At 41.0% G+C, this 19,200-nt stretch overlaps 2 protein-coding genes across 3 annotated transcripts; one reads left to right on the forward strand and one right to left on the reverse strand.

Moving 5' to 3' along the window:
- Nucleotides 1-6,453: 6,453 nt before the first annotated feature.
- Nucleotides 6,454-19,131, forward strand: LOC131702709 (telomeric repeat-binding factor 2-interacting protein 1-like). Of its 2 annotated transcripts, XM_059004499.1 has the most exons (4): nt 6,454-6,648; nt 9,454-9,594; nt 12,604-12,815; nt 18,069-19,131. In XM_059004499.1, the coding sequence occupies exons 2-4, from the start codon at nt 9,462-9,464 to the stop codon at nt 18,765-18,767; spliced, it is 1,044 nt and encodes a 347-aa protein (XP_058860482.1). In that variant the 5' UTR covers nt 6,454-6,648; nt 9,454-9,461; the 3' UTR covers nt 18,768-19,131. The 2 variants fall into 2 exon arrangements, with proteins under 2 accessions (XP_058860482.1, XP_058860483.1); XM_059004500.1 differs by lacking the exons at nt 6,454-6,648; nt 9,454-9,594 and adding an exon at nt 11,043-11,084.
- On the reverse strand, nt 13,930-17,076 carry LOC131702700 (E3 SUMO-protein ligase KIAA1586-like). The gene is made up of 2 exons (XM_059004486.1): nt 14,918-17,076; nt 13,930-14,523 (listed from the first exon to the last, which is right to left on the reverse strand). Exons 1-2 carry the CDS (start codon nt 16,604-16,606, stop codon nt 14,023-14,025), a joined length of 2,190 nt encoding a protein of 729 aa, XP_058860469.1. The 5' UTR covers nt 16,607-17,076; the 3' UTR covers nt 13,930-14,022.
- Nucleotides 19,132-19,200: the final 69 nt, after the last annotated feature.

Consider the following 19,200-nt stretch of genomic DNA (forward strand, 5'->3'; position numbering starts at 1 on the left):
TGATATGCATAAAAAATACAACGTTAAATCTAATTAAATTAATGAGAACGCCAGTATGACTGTCTACACAGAAAACGTAGAAATATTATTTATGAAACCTATAGGGGCTTTGTCCCGCGTCCCGATCGAGGTACTGTCGGGACGCCATTTGTCCGGATCTTTAGAGTAAACGTTGAAAACCCAGATGAAAAATGTGACATTTTTATTTTCTCGTTATGAAATGCAGTATATGTGGCTGCTGCGCTGGCTCGCGGTGCAACAGCACACTCTACTGGTTTAGGGCGTGTTGATTGAGTGAGTTGTTTGCATTGCGTCTATGCGGCTATCCAATCACGTTAACCTGCACAGTCACGTGACGCGGGGTGCGTCATGCGTGTTCCTTGCTGCGTGCGCCTGTGCGTCCGGTTTTACTGGTGAAGTGTCATGGTGGCTGCTGTTGTTGGCGAGTCTGTCACTAAAAATCAAAAAAGACAGAGCAAGTACCGAACGCAGTGAGGAAGAAAAAATGGATTCAGTCATATGACCACGGTCAAGTCATCCAATTAGGATTAGGATTATAATTAGGATTTCACGGACCTGTTTAAATAAACCTAATATTTCAGAGCACTAAAAAGCTTAAATATGGCGGTACTTGCTTCCTTACTAAAACAGAGTGCTGGTATTTGTTAAAGGCAAGCATGCAACATCTCCCAGCAGTTGCTGCCGACATTCTCTGTCTGGTGTGGATTTGAACATACATTGAGACTGCACGTCTGCATCCACTGAATTGGTTGGAAGTGTACGGCAAAGCTTTGCCAAGTTATACAGATGTGGACATCAATTAGAAACAGTCCCAAAACTCGGTTACCCAAAGGTATCTGGCATTCTTTAATAAAGTCCATCTATGCAGCACGCTCGTTGTCATGATATTTGTCCCATCCAGGAATCTATTTTATCAGTACCGAGTCAAAACAAAGAAAACGCGCCTATTCGGGTCTAAAAGTCTAACTGCGTTTAAAAAGTAAACGGCAGGCTGTTTGAAGCGAGGTAGCTGTGCTTGATTGGACCTGTAGTGCTGATTTAACTTGGATACAACCGGCACAGGAATCCTTTTTTTATCTGCGCTGACTTTCCAGTTTGTTTTCCTCTTCTATCCAGTAAACCTTTAGGGATTAGTCATGTGATCAATCACGCGTTGAAGTACACCCATAACCGCAACATGTACATTTTACACAAACAAAGTTTAAACGTGTATATATTAAGTATTTTTTAGTGTTTAACACAGTAAAATAACATTTAGCAAATGTATATTTAATGTGCGTGTAAAATATAATAGACGTTTAAGAACGAGACTGTGTAATATCATCTTAAAAGGTCGTTGTATGCAGCTGATACTACCTTGTGGACTAAGGTGAGTCGCGCTCATTATTAAATTATAAAATATTTAACAGTAGCTGTAAATCGCCATCTATAAAATACATTCATTCCTCAAGGTCAAATATGTAATCACAAGTAATTAAGCCTTGGGTACAATAACGTTACAATACCAGTAGATGTTTGTATTGATTTATTTTGGAAATGAGGTGTATATCTCAATTATTATTATTATTTGTTTATTTAGCAGACGTCTTTATCCAAGGTTACAAGCCCGTTTCTTTAACCACTGGACCACACAGCCTCCTATTATTATTATTATTATTATTATTATTATTATTATTATTATTATTATTATTATTATTATTATTGTTATTGTTATTATTATTATTATTATTATTATTATTATTTAGTAATTTGGCTGACTTTACTCAAGATGACTTAGAAGTATTAATCATAATTTGTGCAAAATAGTTAACTACATATATGATTAATTTTTTATGTGTATAAAAAATAACAAACACACAGGCTACAACTAGCAGTGATTCATTTTATTATTTATTTGTTTGGCAGACTTACACAAGGTTACGTACATAGTAAACTAAGAAGAACTGTAAGAAATTCTGGTGCACAAACTTGTAATCTGAGTTCCTGACAGCGTGAAGCAGCTCTCTAGAAAGTACACACCGTCTGGATCATAGATATGGGCAGCAGTGTGGAGTAGTGGTTAGGGCTCTGGACTCTTGACCGGAGGGTCGTGGGTTCAATCCCTGGTGGGGGACACTGCTGCTGTACCCTTGAGCAAGGTACTTTACCTAGATTGCTCCAGTAAAAACCCAACTGTATAAATGGGTAACTGTATGTAAAAATAATGTGATATTTTGTAACAATTGTAAGTCGCCCTGGATAAGGGCGTCTGCCAAGAAATAAATAGTAATAATAGATATATATCTCTGGTCTGGAGGCTGTAACGGGCGCCATTTTGGCTCACACAGAGTTCTTATCATGCACTAAGTAAGTGGGAATTTGGATCCAACATGGCACATACGGTCTTCAGTTTCATAACACTCAACGAGCTGAGAGACAACCCGGTTTCCTTGTTACAACGAACAAATCAGCCAAACTCGAGAGGTAAGGAATCACTTTATGAGTTTTGAATCTTGATGGTAACTCAACTCCTGTGCGCCGCGCAGCTTGTTCATGGGGTGAATCAAAAGAACCGATTCAATGGGGACTCTGATCCGATTCCCATCGTTCACCTGAGTGAGTCGTTCAAGAAGAACGATTCATTCGCGAACTGCACATCACCAGTGCGGAGAGGACTCCCTTTGTAAAAATATCTTGGGACGTCCAGATTTTCCCGTCCCAGTCTGGCTACCGCTGCGGACTCTTCTGCTATACCGTCGTCACAGGTACTGCGTAGAATTTGATGGCGAATTATCTGCAAGTTAGTTGTGGCACCTTCATCAATATTTTCATCAGTACATGCCAATATCTGCCCTATTCTTTCCAACAGCCAATCTACTCGACACAAAATAAAATCGTCATTTAACGAGCCACATTCAACTTGAATTAAATGCTCCCTAATCTTTTCTAGGATAAGACTCCTATAAGTCATATTGCACACATTTGTAACGTATGGAATATTCACAGCATTGAAACTGTACAGCAACGCCGCTGCAGCCCTGACTGCACACCTCTCCGCACCACGACCAGGCAAAGAGAGGAGATCAGAGTCACTTACTGTCCCGCCCATCGAGCAGGATTGACGGCAGCTCCAAAAGATTGTGCCAAAATGAAAAGACGAAATAAAAAACAGAATAAAAAAACAGATATAATAAACGAAATAAAAAGCGAAATAAAAAACGGAATAAATAAATATATAAGTAAATAAATAACGAAATAAATAAATAGATAGATAAATTATTAAATATATTTCAGTTTCTACTTATTTGTGTATTTATTTCGTGTTCTATTTATTTATTTATTTATTTATTTATTTATATTTGTATGTATTTATTTCGTTTTTTATTTATTTAATTATTTATTTCGAATTTTATTTATTTATTTATGGCACAAATTATCCTCCAGACCTCCACAGCAGCAGAAGAGTCACCAGCAATGAGACACGCCAAGGAGTGCGCTGCTCTGTGAGACTCGAGGGGCCGCATTATCAAAGCGCTTCCTCAAGGCTTTAATTAGCTTCTATTGATTTAAAAAAACATCATGTTAATGTTACGACATGAAAAACTAAACACACTGAGAGTGCTGAAGAGGGCTTGAAATACAGTGTATTACTCAGCTGTTTGGTTCTAGTTTTGTAAAATGAACAGGTGGTTTACCTCTTTAAAATAAATAGGAGTTAATTAAAGACTGGCGTAAAAGCTTTGAAAAGATGTCCTGAGATGTCTTATTGTGATTAAAAAGCGTCCCATTCCACAAGAAAAACCTGAGAGGCGTTAGAAAACTAAAGCTCTTTGAATGAAATGCTTTTTATTATATGAATAACTACCCAGTGGAGTGACAGAGCAGGTTAATAAACTAAATGTATTGAATGAATAAAGAAATCAGATCATATATGTCAGAGATTGACAAGTGTGTCTGCTAAAAAAAACAAAAAAATAATCATAATAATAATATGTGTGTTTGTTTTGTACTTGGATGGGAGACTGTTTGGCAATACCAGGTACTAAACACTTTTCTTTGAAGTTGTACTTGTTTAATTAACAAATAGTAGGTTAAACAGCAAAAATGAGCTGATTTACTTTTAATGTATTGATGCCAGCTCGCTGCGCTCGTCTTAAATAATTCCCACCTCGCTTCGCTTTAAAAATGCGAAAGTTCCGAGCGGCGTCAGGCGCTTCGTTTAATTAACACACCGTTGCTGATATTTTAATTTGAAGATAACCATATTTTAAATACTCAAATAGCACTGTATTAAAAAATACTTTACTTCAGTTCCAGACAGTTTTACAACAAATAATATAGGTATGTATTTATAATAAGTATATTTGTTATGATATTAAGACTAAACGAATGTGCGACAGTTTGGTGTATAATTTATTTATTTATTAAATGTTGTAGCATTTCTTTTTTTAATATTGTATTGTTTTCACAAAATAACATCCATATATTATCAGTTAATCTGCTAGAGTAATCAAATCACAAATCTTACTCGTCAGTAATTCATACATAGACACGCTGTGGTAACTTCAAGAAGCTAAAATGTAAGCGTGTTAATTAAACGAAGCGCCTGACGCCGCTCGGAACTTTCGCATTTTTAAATCCTAACGGTCTCTGCTCAGCGGAGTGGAATGTTCAGGAGCCGGTTGCCTAGCAGCGTCTCCGCCTCCTTCTCTGCCCCGCCCCCTCTCTCCCTCTCTCGTTGCTCCAGCTAGGAGTTCACATTCAGCTTCCTTAGATTATATAGCGCCATTCTTTACTAACTCTTACAAATGAGCTTATTGGAGGCTTCGTGTTTTTAAGATGGTTCGGGTGCAGTCCGGGCAGACACACTGACACACACACACACACTCACTCACTGACACACACACTGACACACACACACACACACTGACAGACGCACACACACACACACTGACACACACACTCACTAACACACACTCTGACACACACACACACTCACTGACACACACACACACACTGACACACACACACGCACAAACACACACTGACACACACACACACTCACTGACACACACACTGACTGACATACACACACACTGACACACACACACACACACAGACACGCTGACAGACACACACACACACACACTGACACACACACACTCACTGACATACACACACTGAAACACACACACACGCACACACACTCACTGACACACACACACACTGACAGACACACACACTCACTGACACACACACACACTCACTGACACATGCACACACAGACAGGCAGACAGACACACACACACTGACACACACACACACACACTGACACACACACACACCCACTGACGCACACACACTCACTGACATACACACACACTGACACACACACACACACACACACACAAACACTCACTGACACACACACACTGACATCCGAGCATCTTGTTGGCCTTTTTTATAGCTTCCCCACATTGTCTAGATGAAGACATTTCTGAGTCAACATAAACTCCTCGTTCTTTTTCATAGTTCCCTTCTTCAATTTCACTATCTCCCATATGATATTTATAATGCACATTTTTATTGCCCGCATGCAATATGACAATAATAAAACAGACATGGTGTAGCAGGTTCATAGAGATTTAGTTGTTGTAGATGTATTGTTTTTAAATGTCTTACGATGTTTTTCAATGCGTTGTTTAAAGTTATGTACACGTTGAATAGTACTTTTGCACTTCTGACAATGCCAGTGGCTCCTGTTTACATTTGAAGAAGTTTCATTTCAGCACAATAACAGGTAATGATGCACCTGTCTGTGGAAATAAACAATAATAATATGTACTACTGATTATAATAAGCTTGATTTGATATAGCGCCCTTCATACCCACATATCTCAAAGCACTTCACAAATAAGGGGAAAACAGATAACATAACACTAAAACAACCATGGCATATACAAAGTGATCTACAAAATACCATCACAATTAGAAATAAAGAATATAAGAACAGCAGGAAAAAAGTCAATTTAAATAAGTGGCGAGATTCAAAAACAGACAGCAACTCATAATCTTTGATCTCCATAGGAGGTGTTCCTATGTAACAATGTTACATGAGAAAAAAGTTCACGAATTCGAAAGGGCTGTATAATGGTTATTGACGAATGATATTGATTGGGGTAAGAATCACACGTTTAAAGCGTTGCGAGTTTACGAAATTAATAATCACAGTGTATCTTCTGCTGCGTGACGTCACTGCAGCTTTGTAAAGCCGCTGCGGAGCGGATTGCGACTCGAAACCAAAGAGATCACGAGTGACCGGCTAATCGTAATGCAGATAACGACTACAACTGCTGCCCGCCTGTTAGCAGTCATTTAAACAAACATATTGTACTCAATCAGTGAGAAGTGATGTATAATGTGCCGATAAAATCAATGATTTCTGGCTGTCGTTTCTGTTTGTTTGTTTCAAGTCCAATATGGCGCCACATTCGCTGCCGTCACTGAGCTTCACCGGAAGTGAAAGTGCTCTATATTTCAAACGGGAGGACTGCTCGCACGCGCCATTGGACCGGATATCGACTGCAAGTCTCCCGCGTGGTTGCAGTTCTTGAAGTTCGGCTGCTTCTGTGAAATTAACAAAACAAGGTAAAAGAAACGCCAGATGATTCGCATTTACAATCTAGCACAGGACACACCGGCTACACGCAAACAGGGTGGGTATTGTGCAGTACAGCAGTAACTGCCATTGCTTCAGAGGGACAGCCTCCCACCCGTTACCCGTTTCTGAGGCGATTGCTGAATGTAAACCTTACGCGTTGTTCACGTTACAACGCGTAATGTGAAAAACGCGGAACGTGTGCTCAATCACATTTTTACAACGAGAGTATTTAACTTTCTTTGAATTTACAATTCAAACAACTTCTTGAATGAACATCACAACTATATCCCAATTGGCAATCATTGTCCTGATCGATTCTTCCTAATCAGCGAAGGAGACTAACTGAACTACGACACACATAATGGTTATTATTATTATTATTATTATTATTATTATTATTATTATTATTATTATTATTATTATTATTATTATTATTATTATTTATTTCTTAGCAGACGCCCTTATTCAGGGCGACTTACAATCGTAAGCAAATACATTTCAAGTGTTACAGTACAAGTAATACAATAAGAGCAAGAAATACAATAACTTTTGTTCAAGCAAAGTACAAGTGTGACAAACCACAATTCAATAATACAGCAGATAACAGTGATAGTTACATCAGGGTATGATTAAATAGTGATAGTTACATCAGGATATGATTAGATACAAAATACTACAGATTAAACACTTGGCAGATTACAGTATTCTGAAGTACAGGATTAAATGCAGTAAAATAGGGGCAGATAAGAGCAAAATAAAGCACATTTACATGAAGGGTGATAGTGTCCCAGGATACACACAGAGGAGTTCTACAGGTGCTTTCTGAAGAGGTGAGTCTTGAGGAGGCGCCGGAATGTGGTCAGGGACTGGGCAGTCCTGACATCTGTAGGAAGGTCATTCCACCACTGCGGAGCAAGGGTGGAGAAGGAGCGGGCTCTGGAGGCAGGGGAGCGTAGCGGAGGTAGAGCCAGTCTTCTAGTGCAGGCGGAGCGGAGAGGTCGAGTGGGGGTGTAGGGAGAGATGAGGGTCTGGAGGTAGCTGGGTGCAGTCTGGTCAAGGCATCTGTAGGCTAGTACAAGAGTCTTGAAATGGATGCGAGCGGTGATCGGGAGCCAGTGGAGCGAGCGGAGTAGTGGAGTAGCATGGGCGAAGCGAGGCAGAGAGAACACCAGGCGGGCAGCAGAGTTCTGGATGAGCTGGAGCGGACGGGTGGCGGACGATGGTTGCTGGATAATGGTTGCTGTTGTTCATCCAAAAAAGTGGCGCGTGAAAGGGGCTTCCTTTACTGAAGGTTCTTAACACGCGTGTTAGCCAAAGATAAGGCGCCTGCTAGATAGTGCTTTATCAACCACGATAAAGCGCGATTTAAAGCATAAGACCCATGCCTTAAAAATAACACAATGGTACTCATCAGCATCTGCTGAATATGCAAATGCATGGTGATGTATTCAAATGAAGTGGCATGAGAGGACTAACGAGGCTAATGATAGACAGACGATATTAACTAAACTGTGCTAACAGGTATATGTATGTACGATACTATACATCCGAAACTCAACTATACATCCGAAACTAAGTGAGACTAATTTTAAAATAAATGTGTTTATATACTAATACGCACATATACCAGCCGACTGCATAAAATAAATACATGCGTCTATATACAGGTATATTATGATTAAATACAACTGTACAAACAAAATCAGTAACAGGACATTGAAAATCAATGTGTTTATGTAGCCTATAGACATAAAAAGCACGCAAAATCTTACTATGCAAAAAAAAAAATGGTTATAACTTACTATGCAAACAAAACAAAAAAAAAGACAGCTGCGTTCAAACAGACATCACTGAAACACGGTGATATAAATAAAGGAAATGGGGTTTGCAATCACAACAGCACATAATATCAGAGAAGGAAGAGTTCTCCTGAATCACAGACCTGCACACAGTGCGCTGTTTCTCAACACGATTTGGGCACAGCTATACCATTGCATGTGTCGGCTGGCACTGGGGTCCAAGGAGGGGTCAAGAGTAACACCTAGGATTTTAGCATAAGGGGATGGAGAGAGTGATAGTGTTGTTGAAGCTGACACCCTGAGTGTTGTTGAAGCTGACACCCTGATGGGCTGAATGGCCTCCTCTCGTTTGTAAACTTTCTTATGTTCTTATGATGGGGGTTGTGACAGGAGAGCAGCAGGGAGGAGACTTGCATTCAACACACCCAGTCTTTGATTACACATTTACACACTTTACAAGGTGGGATTCTGCCCTGCCACACACTTTCCCCCTTGTGCATCGCACACATGGCTGGAATCGGCCAGTGCCCCCCCTTGAATAATCCCCCCCTTAAACCCCAGCCATTTCCCCACAAGGGATACAGCAGCCCCTCCCTCTGTGGATCTGGGATACAGCAGCCCCTCCCTCTGTGGCTCTGGGATACAGCAGCCCCTCCCTCTGTGGCTCAGGGATACAGCAGCCCCTCCCTCTGGCTGTGGTGCGGAGACGGTGGCTCCTCCCCCTTCCGGCTCTGGAGATGGTGGCTCCTCCCACTTCCAGATCTGGAGACGGTGGCTCCTCCCCGTTCCGGCTCTGGAGATGGTGGCTCCTCCCACTTCCAGATCTGGAGACAGTGGCTCCTCCCCCTCCCGGCTCAAGAGACGGTGGCTCCTCCTCCTCCCGGCTCTGGAGAATGTTGGACAGATCTGGGTTAAGGAATGAGGAAGCTTGTAGACAGCATGTAAAAGCACCATGATGAGAATGCCTGATTTCTGTGTCTTGCTGTGTGACAGATAGGAGGATGCAGTCCACAGAGTGCGATTCATCCACGGAGGACCTGGCAGCCACTCCCAGCAACGTGGCCACACGTTCCACCAAGAGGAAAAGCAGAGTCGAGGAAACCGAGGCCATGGGCACTTCATCACACCCGCAAGGTGAGAGAGCTCTCAAACACACTGTGCTGTAGCGCTCCGTGCTGCTTACAACATCATAGACACTGCTTCCTCTTTATAGTACTAACTGACTAACACTAAAATATAGCATCGCCTCACCATGGATCAACCAAGTGAATGAAATATCACAGGAGGGCTATATATACATATTTGAAAAGATCGCTACTCTACCATAAAAGCCAATGTTGGCTTTTATGGTAGACAGTGGGGCCCATAAAATAAATATGAATTTCTGTGTTTTTTCCCTGTGTCGTATGCATGCAATTAAAACAGGTAAACTCCAGTTCACAATCAAATTGAGCAGCATTGCATTGAATACATTATATTTAGCAACCTGAACAAAACTTAAATATTGTCACCGTTAGATACTATTCAGTTAGTCTGTAACAGTGCATTCAGACAGCTGAATGGCTGATTCGAAACGCTGGGTGTCAACACAAAAACTCCACTGCGAGGAACAAAACACAATCCCTCTTTCTGTATTGAGAAGGAGGCGGCTCATTTGTTCAGTCGTGCAGTTCTGGGGTACATGTCTTTTATTATAGAGCTTTGTTTTTTGTCACGGGGGTTTTCTGAGGATGCAGTGTTTCTAAGTGAACAGCAGTGATTGCTGTGGGTGCTCTGACCAGTTGCCCCAATGCCCCTCAAAATGCATGTCTCTTCACTGGCATGGCCGCAGTGCCCTTTCTGCTACAGCAACTAGAGAGACGCCTGTATTAAAAAGCGTTTGGGTCTAAATAATAACATGATTACGTGAATTGGGTTAATTTGCACCAATTCCATACACAACACTGGTGTCAATATGTGTGAATGCTCTATGATGGGGAAAAAAAGCCAGCATATGAGATGTTTTAAAGTGACGCACGAGAGGGACGATATCAATGTGATTGAAATGCCTGGCAGTGCAGAGGTGCTGTGTTAACACCAGCACAATACAGGAACCCAGCTGTGATGATGATGGAACGTGTGCGAGTGCATGTTGCATAAACACTGTGCTTAAAATGAAACGCTGCATTCAAGACATTTTTTAAATAAAAATACACTTCAGGGTTGTGTGTTGCACACGTGCCATTAACAAAATGAAAACTTAACATAAAGAAAAGAATTATAATGAAGGGCTGAAAGGCAGGTCAATAATTAAAACTTAAAAAAACACAAGTGGAACGGTTACCGTATCAAGCTTTGTGAACTCCAGTAAACAAATGTTGTCTTTCGCCACTCCAATCGTAGTGTGCTTCAAGTTTTGAGTTAACACAAACAGATTCCTGTCGTTTGTTGCATCTTCTTTAGCAGCTGTATCTTATCCCAGTATATTCGGTTCCATGCACATGAAACTCGACTCTACAGTCACGAGTGTGTGACGTTGTCACGTGAATACATCGTATACCCGCGTTAATCTGCATTGGTACGGCCCACTTTTCAGAAAAGAACAGCATAGCAACGCATTTCCTGAAAAGTACGGCAAAAACATTGTGAGTAAAAGTGTCGTGACTCGTCCGTGTAAACGCCATCGTTGTTTGACTTCACAAGTCTGAGGATGATTTAATTGAGCTAGTTACATGCCAAGCTGATAATATCTCTTGAGTTCAGCCAAAGAAGCAGGCGCTGTGATGTTAATGTTACCATCATGAAAAACAGTAAGGTCGTTTTGTACTGAAGCACGGTCAGCCGCTGCAGGAAAACAAAGAGTAATTCTCAAACTGACCGTTTTAAGAACGGTGAAAGCAAAACACATAGAAATACTTGGGACTGTAATTAGGAAATGTACTCCTGGGGAAATAAAAATGGTTCGATGTACAGTAAAAACATAAGCGCTGGCTGTGTTGCATGCTGTGAGACCAGGACTCGACTCACACTGAACAGGGACACGCAGCATGTTACACCTGCACACAAACAGACTTCCATACACAACACTTATATCACAAATATCAAACGCAGAGTTAATCACAGACATCAGCTGCATAGTGTACCTATTGAACAGAATGAGGCAACAAACAAGTGAGGACTAAAAGAAGTTCATGTTTTAGTATCATGTTAGGGTCTTAACCCTTTGCAGTCCATTTAGTGAGTGTCAGACGTTCGCTATCGCTTTCACATATGCTATGAAATAAATAATAATAATAATAATAGTCGTACATACCGATCAATCATCTCCTGATCACTCGTTTTATCACCAAACTCCTCAATAATGCGATCCAAGTCATTATTTTATTACTATAACATCTGAAAAAAGCTCTGCAAATGTCTGTGATATTCCCCGAGTGCTGATTCACAGGCAGCCAGCTTGTTTCCTTATGGCTGCCGTTATCTGATGCCAGGGGCAAGTATGACTATTCATGAGATACGCCCTCTTTTTTCTTCAGCTTGTCTCGGCTCCTGTCGCTCCCACTCGGCCATGAATGGTTTTCTCGGCTTTTTCCGGAGAAAAAACGACTAAAAACCAGTTTTTTGCGTTTCTATAATGATGTCGGACAGGGTCCGACAATGGACCTGATAGGAATAATTTCAATGTCGGACCAGGTCCGGCATAGGACCGCAAAGGGTTAAGTTGTAGTTGAAGCAGTTGAATATGGTAACAGCCAACTTGCTCTTAAAGTGGCATCCCATAATTTGGCCACCAATTTTTTCTGGCCTAGGAGCCGTTGGCTCCAAAGGCAATCATTTAGTCTGGAGCCCTGTTGAGGCTGCTTGCTGCTTGATACAAAAACAAACAAACATAATTTTCTGAATAAATAAATAGCTATTATTAAGTTAAACAGTTTTTCTTGCTGTGGCCAACAATTCGCTGTATATATGAATCACACAACATTCTACACTTTGACATTGACTTCAGTTTAGTGGCCTTCGGAGCCTCTACAAATGTATTGAACTGAAGGCCATTTTGGCCTTTCCTGTTTTGTTGGCAATTCAGAGCCCTGCTGTTGTGTAAAGAGAGAAATCTTTACGATGTGTTCAGTATTTCACAAATGAATGGGCCTGCTTGTGTTTCAGTGGAAAACCAGGCTGTGGAGCCAGAGGAAATGAAGGAGGCGACAAACGGAGCAGAGAAAGAGGAAGAAACCCTGGAGAAGGAGGTGAGCGACACAGAAGAGGAGATTCGTCAAGGACAAGAGGTCGCTACGGAGGCGGTCCCGCTCACACAGAGCAGCCGTGCAGAGCGCTGGAAGCAGGAGTTTCTGGAATGGTTGATCCGGGAATTTGAGGTAAGCCTTACACATTTTTACCTTGTGCAGAAAAAAAAAAATCACGCTTCTGCCAAGTTTCAGGAATAACGGCAACGTATGATGACGTATCACTTTAAACAATAAACCACACAGCCTTATGAAGACACACGAGCATAAGAACCGTTCGCATTGCTGGCAGTCTGGAGTTTATCAAGGGTATGGTATGAAATGCTTTGCTGGAGAGAAGGACACATCTTGTGTCAATTGGAGCCCCTGTATTTGATTTGTATTGTCAGCTAAAATGCCAGAATACCGTGCCCTATAAAACGGAACATAATATTTTTCTTCGCTAGGCTTCAGATGACAGTCCATCAAATATAAAATGATTTTTTTTTCTGTATATTGACATCAGTAAACGGGGCCTGTCTTTCACAACACTCTAGCTCCTGCCTAAAAAAAAAAAAGAAAGAGAAAAGCGAGATGAAATACTCTGACGACTCAAATGTTTGCATCATTTCTATCAATTTCAATCTATAATGTTTATTATATCTACTGTAAATGTGTTGTTTTGCAGACACGGCACAAAGGTACTGTAATCACTCAGTGTTTTATTAAAGGTAGTAAAATGACAATACGTATATTTGTAACTTATTTAAAAAGTGTGATTCCTATGATGCAAACACTGAAAGGTGGATAGTTTCTTGCTGTGTTCTCTGTCGGTTGCCCGCTGTAATGGAGATTTAGCGTGGTTGACTTGGCCTGTGGTGTGGATTAGTTCATTTAAATCAATGTGTTCATTTCTTTATTCCCTGCTTCATTCGTGTCCGGTGTGCTCAGCAGATCGGCGACTCTGTCATCCCTGTTCCTGTATTTTCAGTATGTTCTATCTGTGTAGCCTGTTTAAAATGAAGCATTCACATCATTTAATGGGATTGAGATTCAATTGCAAAACCTGCGTGTGAGGCTTCTCTGAGCCGCTGGGTAAAGAGATTCACTTTAGGAATTAGAGTGTGGAGATCAGTGGTGTAGTGGTAAAAAAAAAAGTAGCGGAGCGGTCCCAATGAGAATCAATTAAATAGTTAACGAGGTATTAACAGTTACGCCCACTTTCCATTTAACGCGATTTAATCGGGTTTTTTTAAATAATAATATAACACATATTTTACTTAACAAATTTCTGTAAAATCTCCCCTCTCTATAGAAAATTAAAAGTTGCACTTACCAATCACAGGTTGTTTTTAGTCAACTATAGGAACTGCCACAGAGCGTCAGGGGAGTCGCTGGAAATTGGAGCTGCCACCCGTGTACGGCTGTCATCTGCGGATCGATGATTGTGTCGCAACCAAGTGGTCACATAAGGGCTTGGATTCCACTGTCTCAAAGGGGGTCCATGAAGCTTGATAAACATTAAGGCTGAAGCATGTTTGATTAAAATTTTGGAACGCTGATCAGTTATAATTAAGTTCATTTGGCTGAATCCCCTTTCACATTCAGCAGTACTGCACGGGATCACACGTGTGCAGTTAATAAGTGGAGCTAAATCATCTGGAATTCTTCCGTTGTTCTCCTTAAAATCTCGAAATGCATTTTTGATAATACGTTCATTTAGCTGAAAGCGCCGACACAATCTTTCAACTTCATTTTCGCCATAACCCTGGGGTAGTTCTGCAGGCCAGTGGTGTGGATCCAGGACCAAGAGCTCAGAAAGAAGACTTTCATATTTTTGGCAATTCACCTCGGAAGAAGCCTGAAAGAATAAGCTATTTGAAATTAATGGTAGCATTTCTAAAATGTATTTTCGAAACCTTAACTGTGTATATATATATATATATATATATATATATATATATGCGTTTTGTAGTTTTGAGTAGGATTAAATAAAGTAAATAATAAAAGTGAGATTTTGCAGAATACATATACTGTGCGGGAGTGTTTTTCTATTCTTATATTTACATTAGTCTATGCACCTGCGATGAGACTGACAGGAGTGCAGATGTTTATAATTTATTTGTATATACTTCTCAGTTGCAGTTTTATACTACACATGAAACTGAAATTAACGCCCCCCTCTGCTCGTTAATTGCAAACAATTAGGCTAGCTATTAAAATTAAAAAAATCTGTACAAGGTTTATGAACATACCTTCTCATTTGATGCAGTGGTTGTAAAAAGTCGTTCTTTCATATGATTGGCGAGTTTGGTAAGGAATTGTTTATGATTTATTTTTACATGTTTGGGATTCGACGTCAGCACTGTAGATTTAAATGTTCCTTCCATGGCAGCTATCTGCGCTTCAAGAGTCTTTGTACCTACATTCTCATTCATGGATTCAAAAATCCTTACTGTTCTACGTGCCATTTTATCTGCATAAACCAATGTAGTAGTCCGTTTCTGGAGAATCTCTGACAGCAGTGAAAGTTCGTATAAGGCATCGTACATAACTCCGAGGTCAATGAGAAATTCTGGCGAGCACAGCCTTTTCAGTAGACCGCTGTATGTCGCTCTTTCAGCAGAAGTCCGCTTAGAGCTTACGGCAGCTTTAAAATGAGTCGACAGAACTTCAAAACTTTCCCACACAGCGGAGACAGTCCTGAACGAACTGGAAACCCATCTCACATCCAGTACACGACCAATTTTCCTCAAGACAGCATCCAGTTCCTTCGCACAATTTCGGAGTTCTTGCTGATTTAGTGCTGATCTACTGTAGACTGAGTATAGCTTGTCCATGAAAGAATGAAAATGGTTCATGCCAGTAGTCTCAGAAACACTATCGGCAACTGCAAGTTCGAGTCTGTGATTTAGACAGTGCCAGACAACAATGTTGGGGTACATGTCTGAAATTCGTTTTGCCACACCAGATTTTTTCCCAAGCATTACACTTGCACCGTCACTTGCAAATGCAACAAGATTCTTCTGTAAGTATGCATGGTCAAACCCGTGTTTTTGAAGACACTTAGTAAGCGCTAACACTATGGACTCAGCTGACTGATCAAAAAGTTCAACTAACTCCAAAAACATGAAGTGAGGGTCACGTGTCTTGTCTGTCTCGCATTTGAGATGCACAATAAGTGCTGGGGAACCATTCAGAGCTGTTGATTCATCAATTAACACAGCAATTTTTCCATCGATGTGTATTATTCTCTCACAGGCCTTTTTGACCATTTCATCAGAAACGTGGTTGATAATTTGAGTGGCGCTGTATCTGGAATGAAGACCAGTTCCCACATTAACACCATTTATTTCTTGCAGTTCCAGTAAGGCCTGATGATCAGAATAGGGTCGATTTTGTTTTGCAAGGTAGTAAGCAGTAGAAAATATTTTACAGGTAGTTTCGTGATCTCGCCTTTTTGCACTGTCAACACATTTCCCAATAATGTCCTCTGTGTTCTGCTGTAACAATGCAGTGGCCTTGTTATGAGCGCTGGATTTCTTGTGTTCAGCTATCTTTTTTCTCAAAGATCGTAGCTGTTGCTCTCGAGTTTTTCCATTGTACCCAACACTGTAATTTTTCCACTCAGAAGACAGAGAAACACCCTGACTTTTCAAAACTGACAGCGCAGAAACACGTCTACAAACACGACAGCCCAGATTACCATCCGCACAGTCAAGGAAAGTGTAAAGTTGTTTCTTTTCTTCCCATACCTCAGAACTCCAGATGTTTGGCCATGGCTGTTTCTCCGCGCTTTTTTCTTCAACTGCTGTAGGTTCTGGTTCCACTGTAGGTTCTGCTTCTGCCGTACAACAAACGATCTTCTGTTTTTTACTACTATTGCCAAAATATTGTATCAAAGTCTCTTGACGAGTTCGTTTACTACCTCCGAGACCAGACATTTTTGATTTGCGAGTTGTTTTTTATTATTATTAATACCGTTACTAATATCATCACCTCAGTTACGGCCAAGGAACGAACCGCCTCCTTCTCTGATTGGTTGTCAGCAACATCACTTTCAAAATTGATTTGCTAAAAAAAAAAAACTGGAATGACAGCATATTTTAATGGCATAATAATGGACCAATCAAAAGCAGCAACTGTGCTGCTTATTGTGGTGACATCGTTTTTCAGATTACTTGATGTTTTAGCCGACAGCTTGTCTTTATTAAACGTATAGCTAGCTGTCTGTCTGTCGCAAATTCGCACAGCTGGCACAGAGCCGCAGGCAATGCTTACTACAAGTGTTTAGACAAAATTCGAACACGAAAATATTTTAAATATATGTATTTATAAATGTGAACATTTGCAATTGAAAAACATGGATTGAAAAAGTGCCGGAGCGCCGCTCCGCCCCGCTCCGGCTCCACTACACCCCTGGTGGAGATCCACTTCAACCACGGAAAGATCCAGGTGAGTTGACAAAGCTGGACCCCGGTCGTGTAGACTGAATATCCACAACGGTAAACAGGACCACAGAAATACCAATACTGGTAAACAGGACCACAGAAATACCAATACTGGTAAACAGGACCACAGAAATACCAATACTGGTAAACAGGACCACAGAAATACCAATACTGGTAAACAGGACCACAGAAATACCAATACTGGTAAACAGTTAATACTGGCGCACTCACAGAATCATCATCAGAACTACACACACCGGCCGCACACACATTCTGCTGTCCATGTAAATAACAGAACAAGAGAAACTGCAAAAACAGGCAGCTACTAGAACGTGTGAAAAGTACATTCATTGTGACCACTGAAGAGTTAGCCATTGAAGAGTTCGAAAATAAAAACTAAACTAAACCATGTTTCTGTGTGGGACTCATTTTTAAGCATGTCCCCCCTTGACTGGGAGCTTGAAAATTGCTACAGGTCACTTCTGAGACAGATATGTGGAAATGCCAAATACTAAACCGGTACCTGTCCCATCATAAATTATTATCTTTACAAATATAATAATGTATGAATCTCCGACACTAAAAAGCTGATTTTATTATATCATTCTAATCAACACCTTTCATTAATAGCTATCTTAATGAACTGAAAGGTTGTACAGAATGTCACCGCTGCATCATCAAAACATGAATCCATCTTTAACTGTATAACAACATTACCAATAGGAACTAAAGTATTCAAATGAAAAGGCACGTAAATAAACCATTTCAAATTGTGCTTGTCGGTGCTGTAATTAAATCAGATCTGTGCTCTGTTCATAAAGGCTTGGCACTGAAAGAGTTAAGCATCCATTAAGCTTATCTGTTCCAGTAAATCCGCCTCAGCTGCCGTATCTTTCTTGCATATTTCTAGTATTGTTCTCTCACTTGTCTGACTTTTTATCTGTTGCTTTTTCAGCCTGATGATGAGACCCCAGATCTAGAAGTGACTGGTGAGGCAGGAGAGCAGGAGGAAGCCGGGGACCACAGTGTTGTAGCTGGCCAGGAGAGCGTGCCCGTGGCTGGGAGAGCCGAGTTAGAAGTACCCCAAAGCCCCTTGTCTTGGCTTTGCAAGTATGTGAAGTACAGGGACTCCTTCATTGTAGATTCCCAGATGCAGGAGGGAGCGTCCGACCCCTCAGATCCCTCTGAAACCCAGGAAGAGAGACATGCCCTGGAGACTGAACCAGGGGCTGAAGAGAGAGAGGCAGGGACCCAGCGTGCTTTAGCTGGCCAGGAGAGTGTGCCCGTGGCTGGGGGGGGCCATTACAGCTTGTCTTGTCTTTGTAAGTTCATAATCTACGGAGACTCCTTGGTTGTAGATTTCTCTGACCCCTCTGAGGCTGAGCTGGTAGACGCCATCGCTGCTGTGCAGTTCCTGATGGACAAGTTTGAAGTGGACCTGGTGTGCGTGGTGAAGAGCTTGCTGAAGAACAGCGGTGATTTCCAGGCTGCGCAGCACTACCTGCGCACCGGCCGCAGAGCGGACGGGAGACCCCTCTGGACACGGCACGACGACCTGGCTCTGCAGTCAGGAGACCCCGCCACAAAACAGGCTCTAATACTCAAGTACGGGGAGGAGGACGTGGCCAGGAGGGGGGCATTTTTCAGTGCCTGACCTGCAGAGGGATTAAAGGCTGTTTTTTGCTCTTGTTGTTTTTGTATGTTGATTTAATAAAAATCAAAAAGACTGTGAAATGGTTCACATTTTTCAGTGCAGTTTGGAAACTGGATTGTTTTGGTTCAGATTTAAAAAATGTTTTTGTGACGATGACAATATTACTGTCTCCTGTTTGTAAAAATGAAGACACCAGGATATCAAAGAGAATGTGTTTGTCAGCTGAAATCCTGACGTTGGTTAATAAATGTATTATCTTTGTTACCAAGTTTTTCCCCACTGTAAAAAAAAAAACTAATAGTTATCTGACAAGATGGACAATCTGCATTTTTCTTCTGAATTGTTCCTAATAAAAAATGTGATTTCTGAGCATTTTATGTTGTTGGTGTTCATTCATAGAGGTGTGGATATACAGAGTATACAGAGAACTGTC

The sequence above is a fragment of the Acipenser ruthenus genome, chromosome 30, assembly GCF_902713425.1.
Source record: "Acipenser ruthenus chromosome 30, fAciRut3.2 maternal haplotype, whole genome shotgun sequence".
Classification (NCBI taxonomy): Eukaryota; Metazoa; Chordata; class Actinopteri; order Acipenseriformes; family Acipenseridae; genus Acipenser; species Acipenser ruthenus.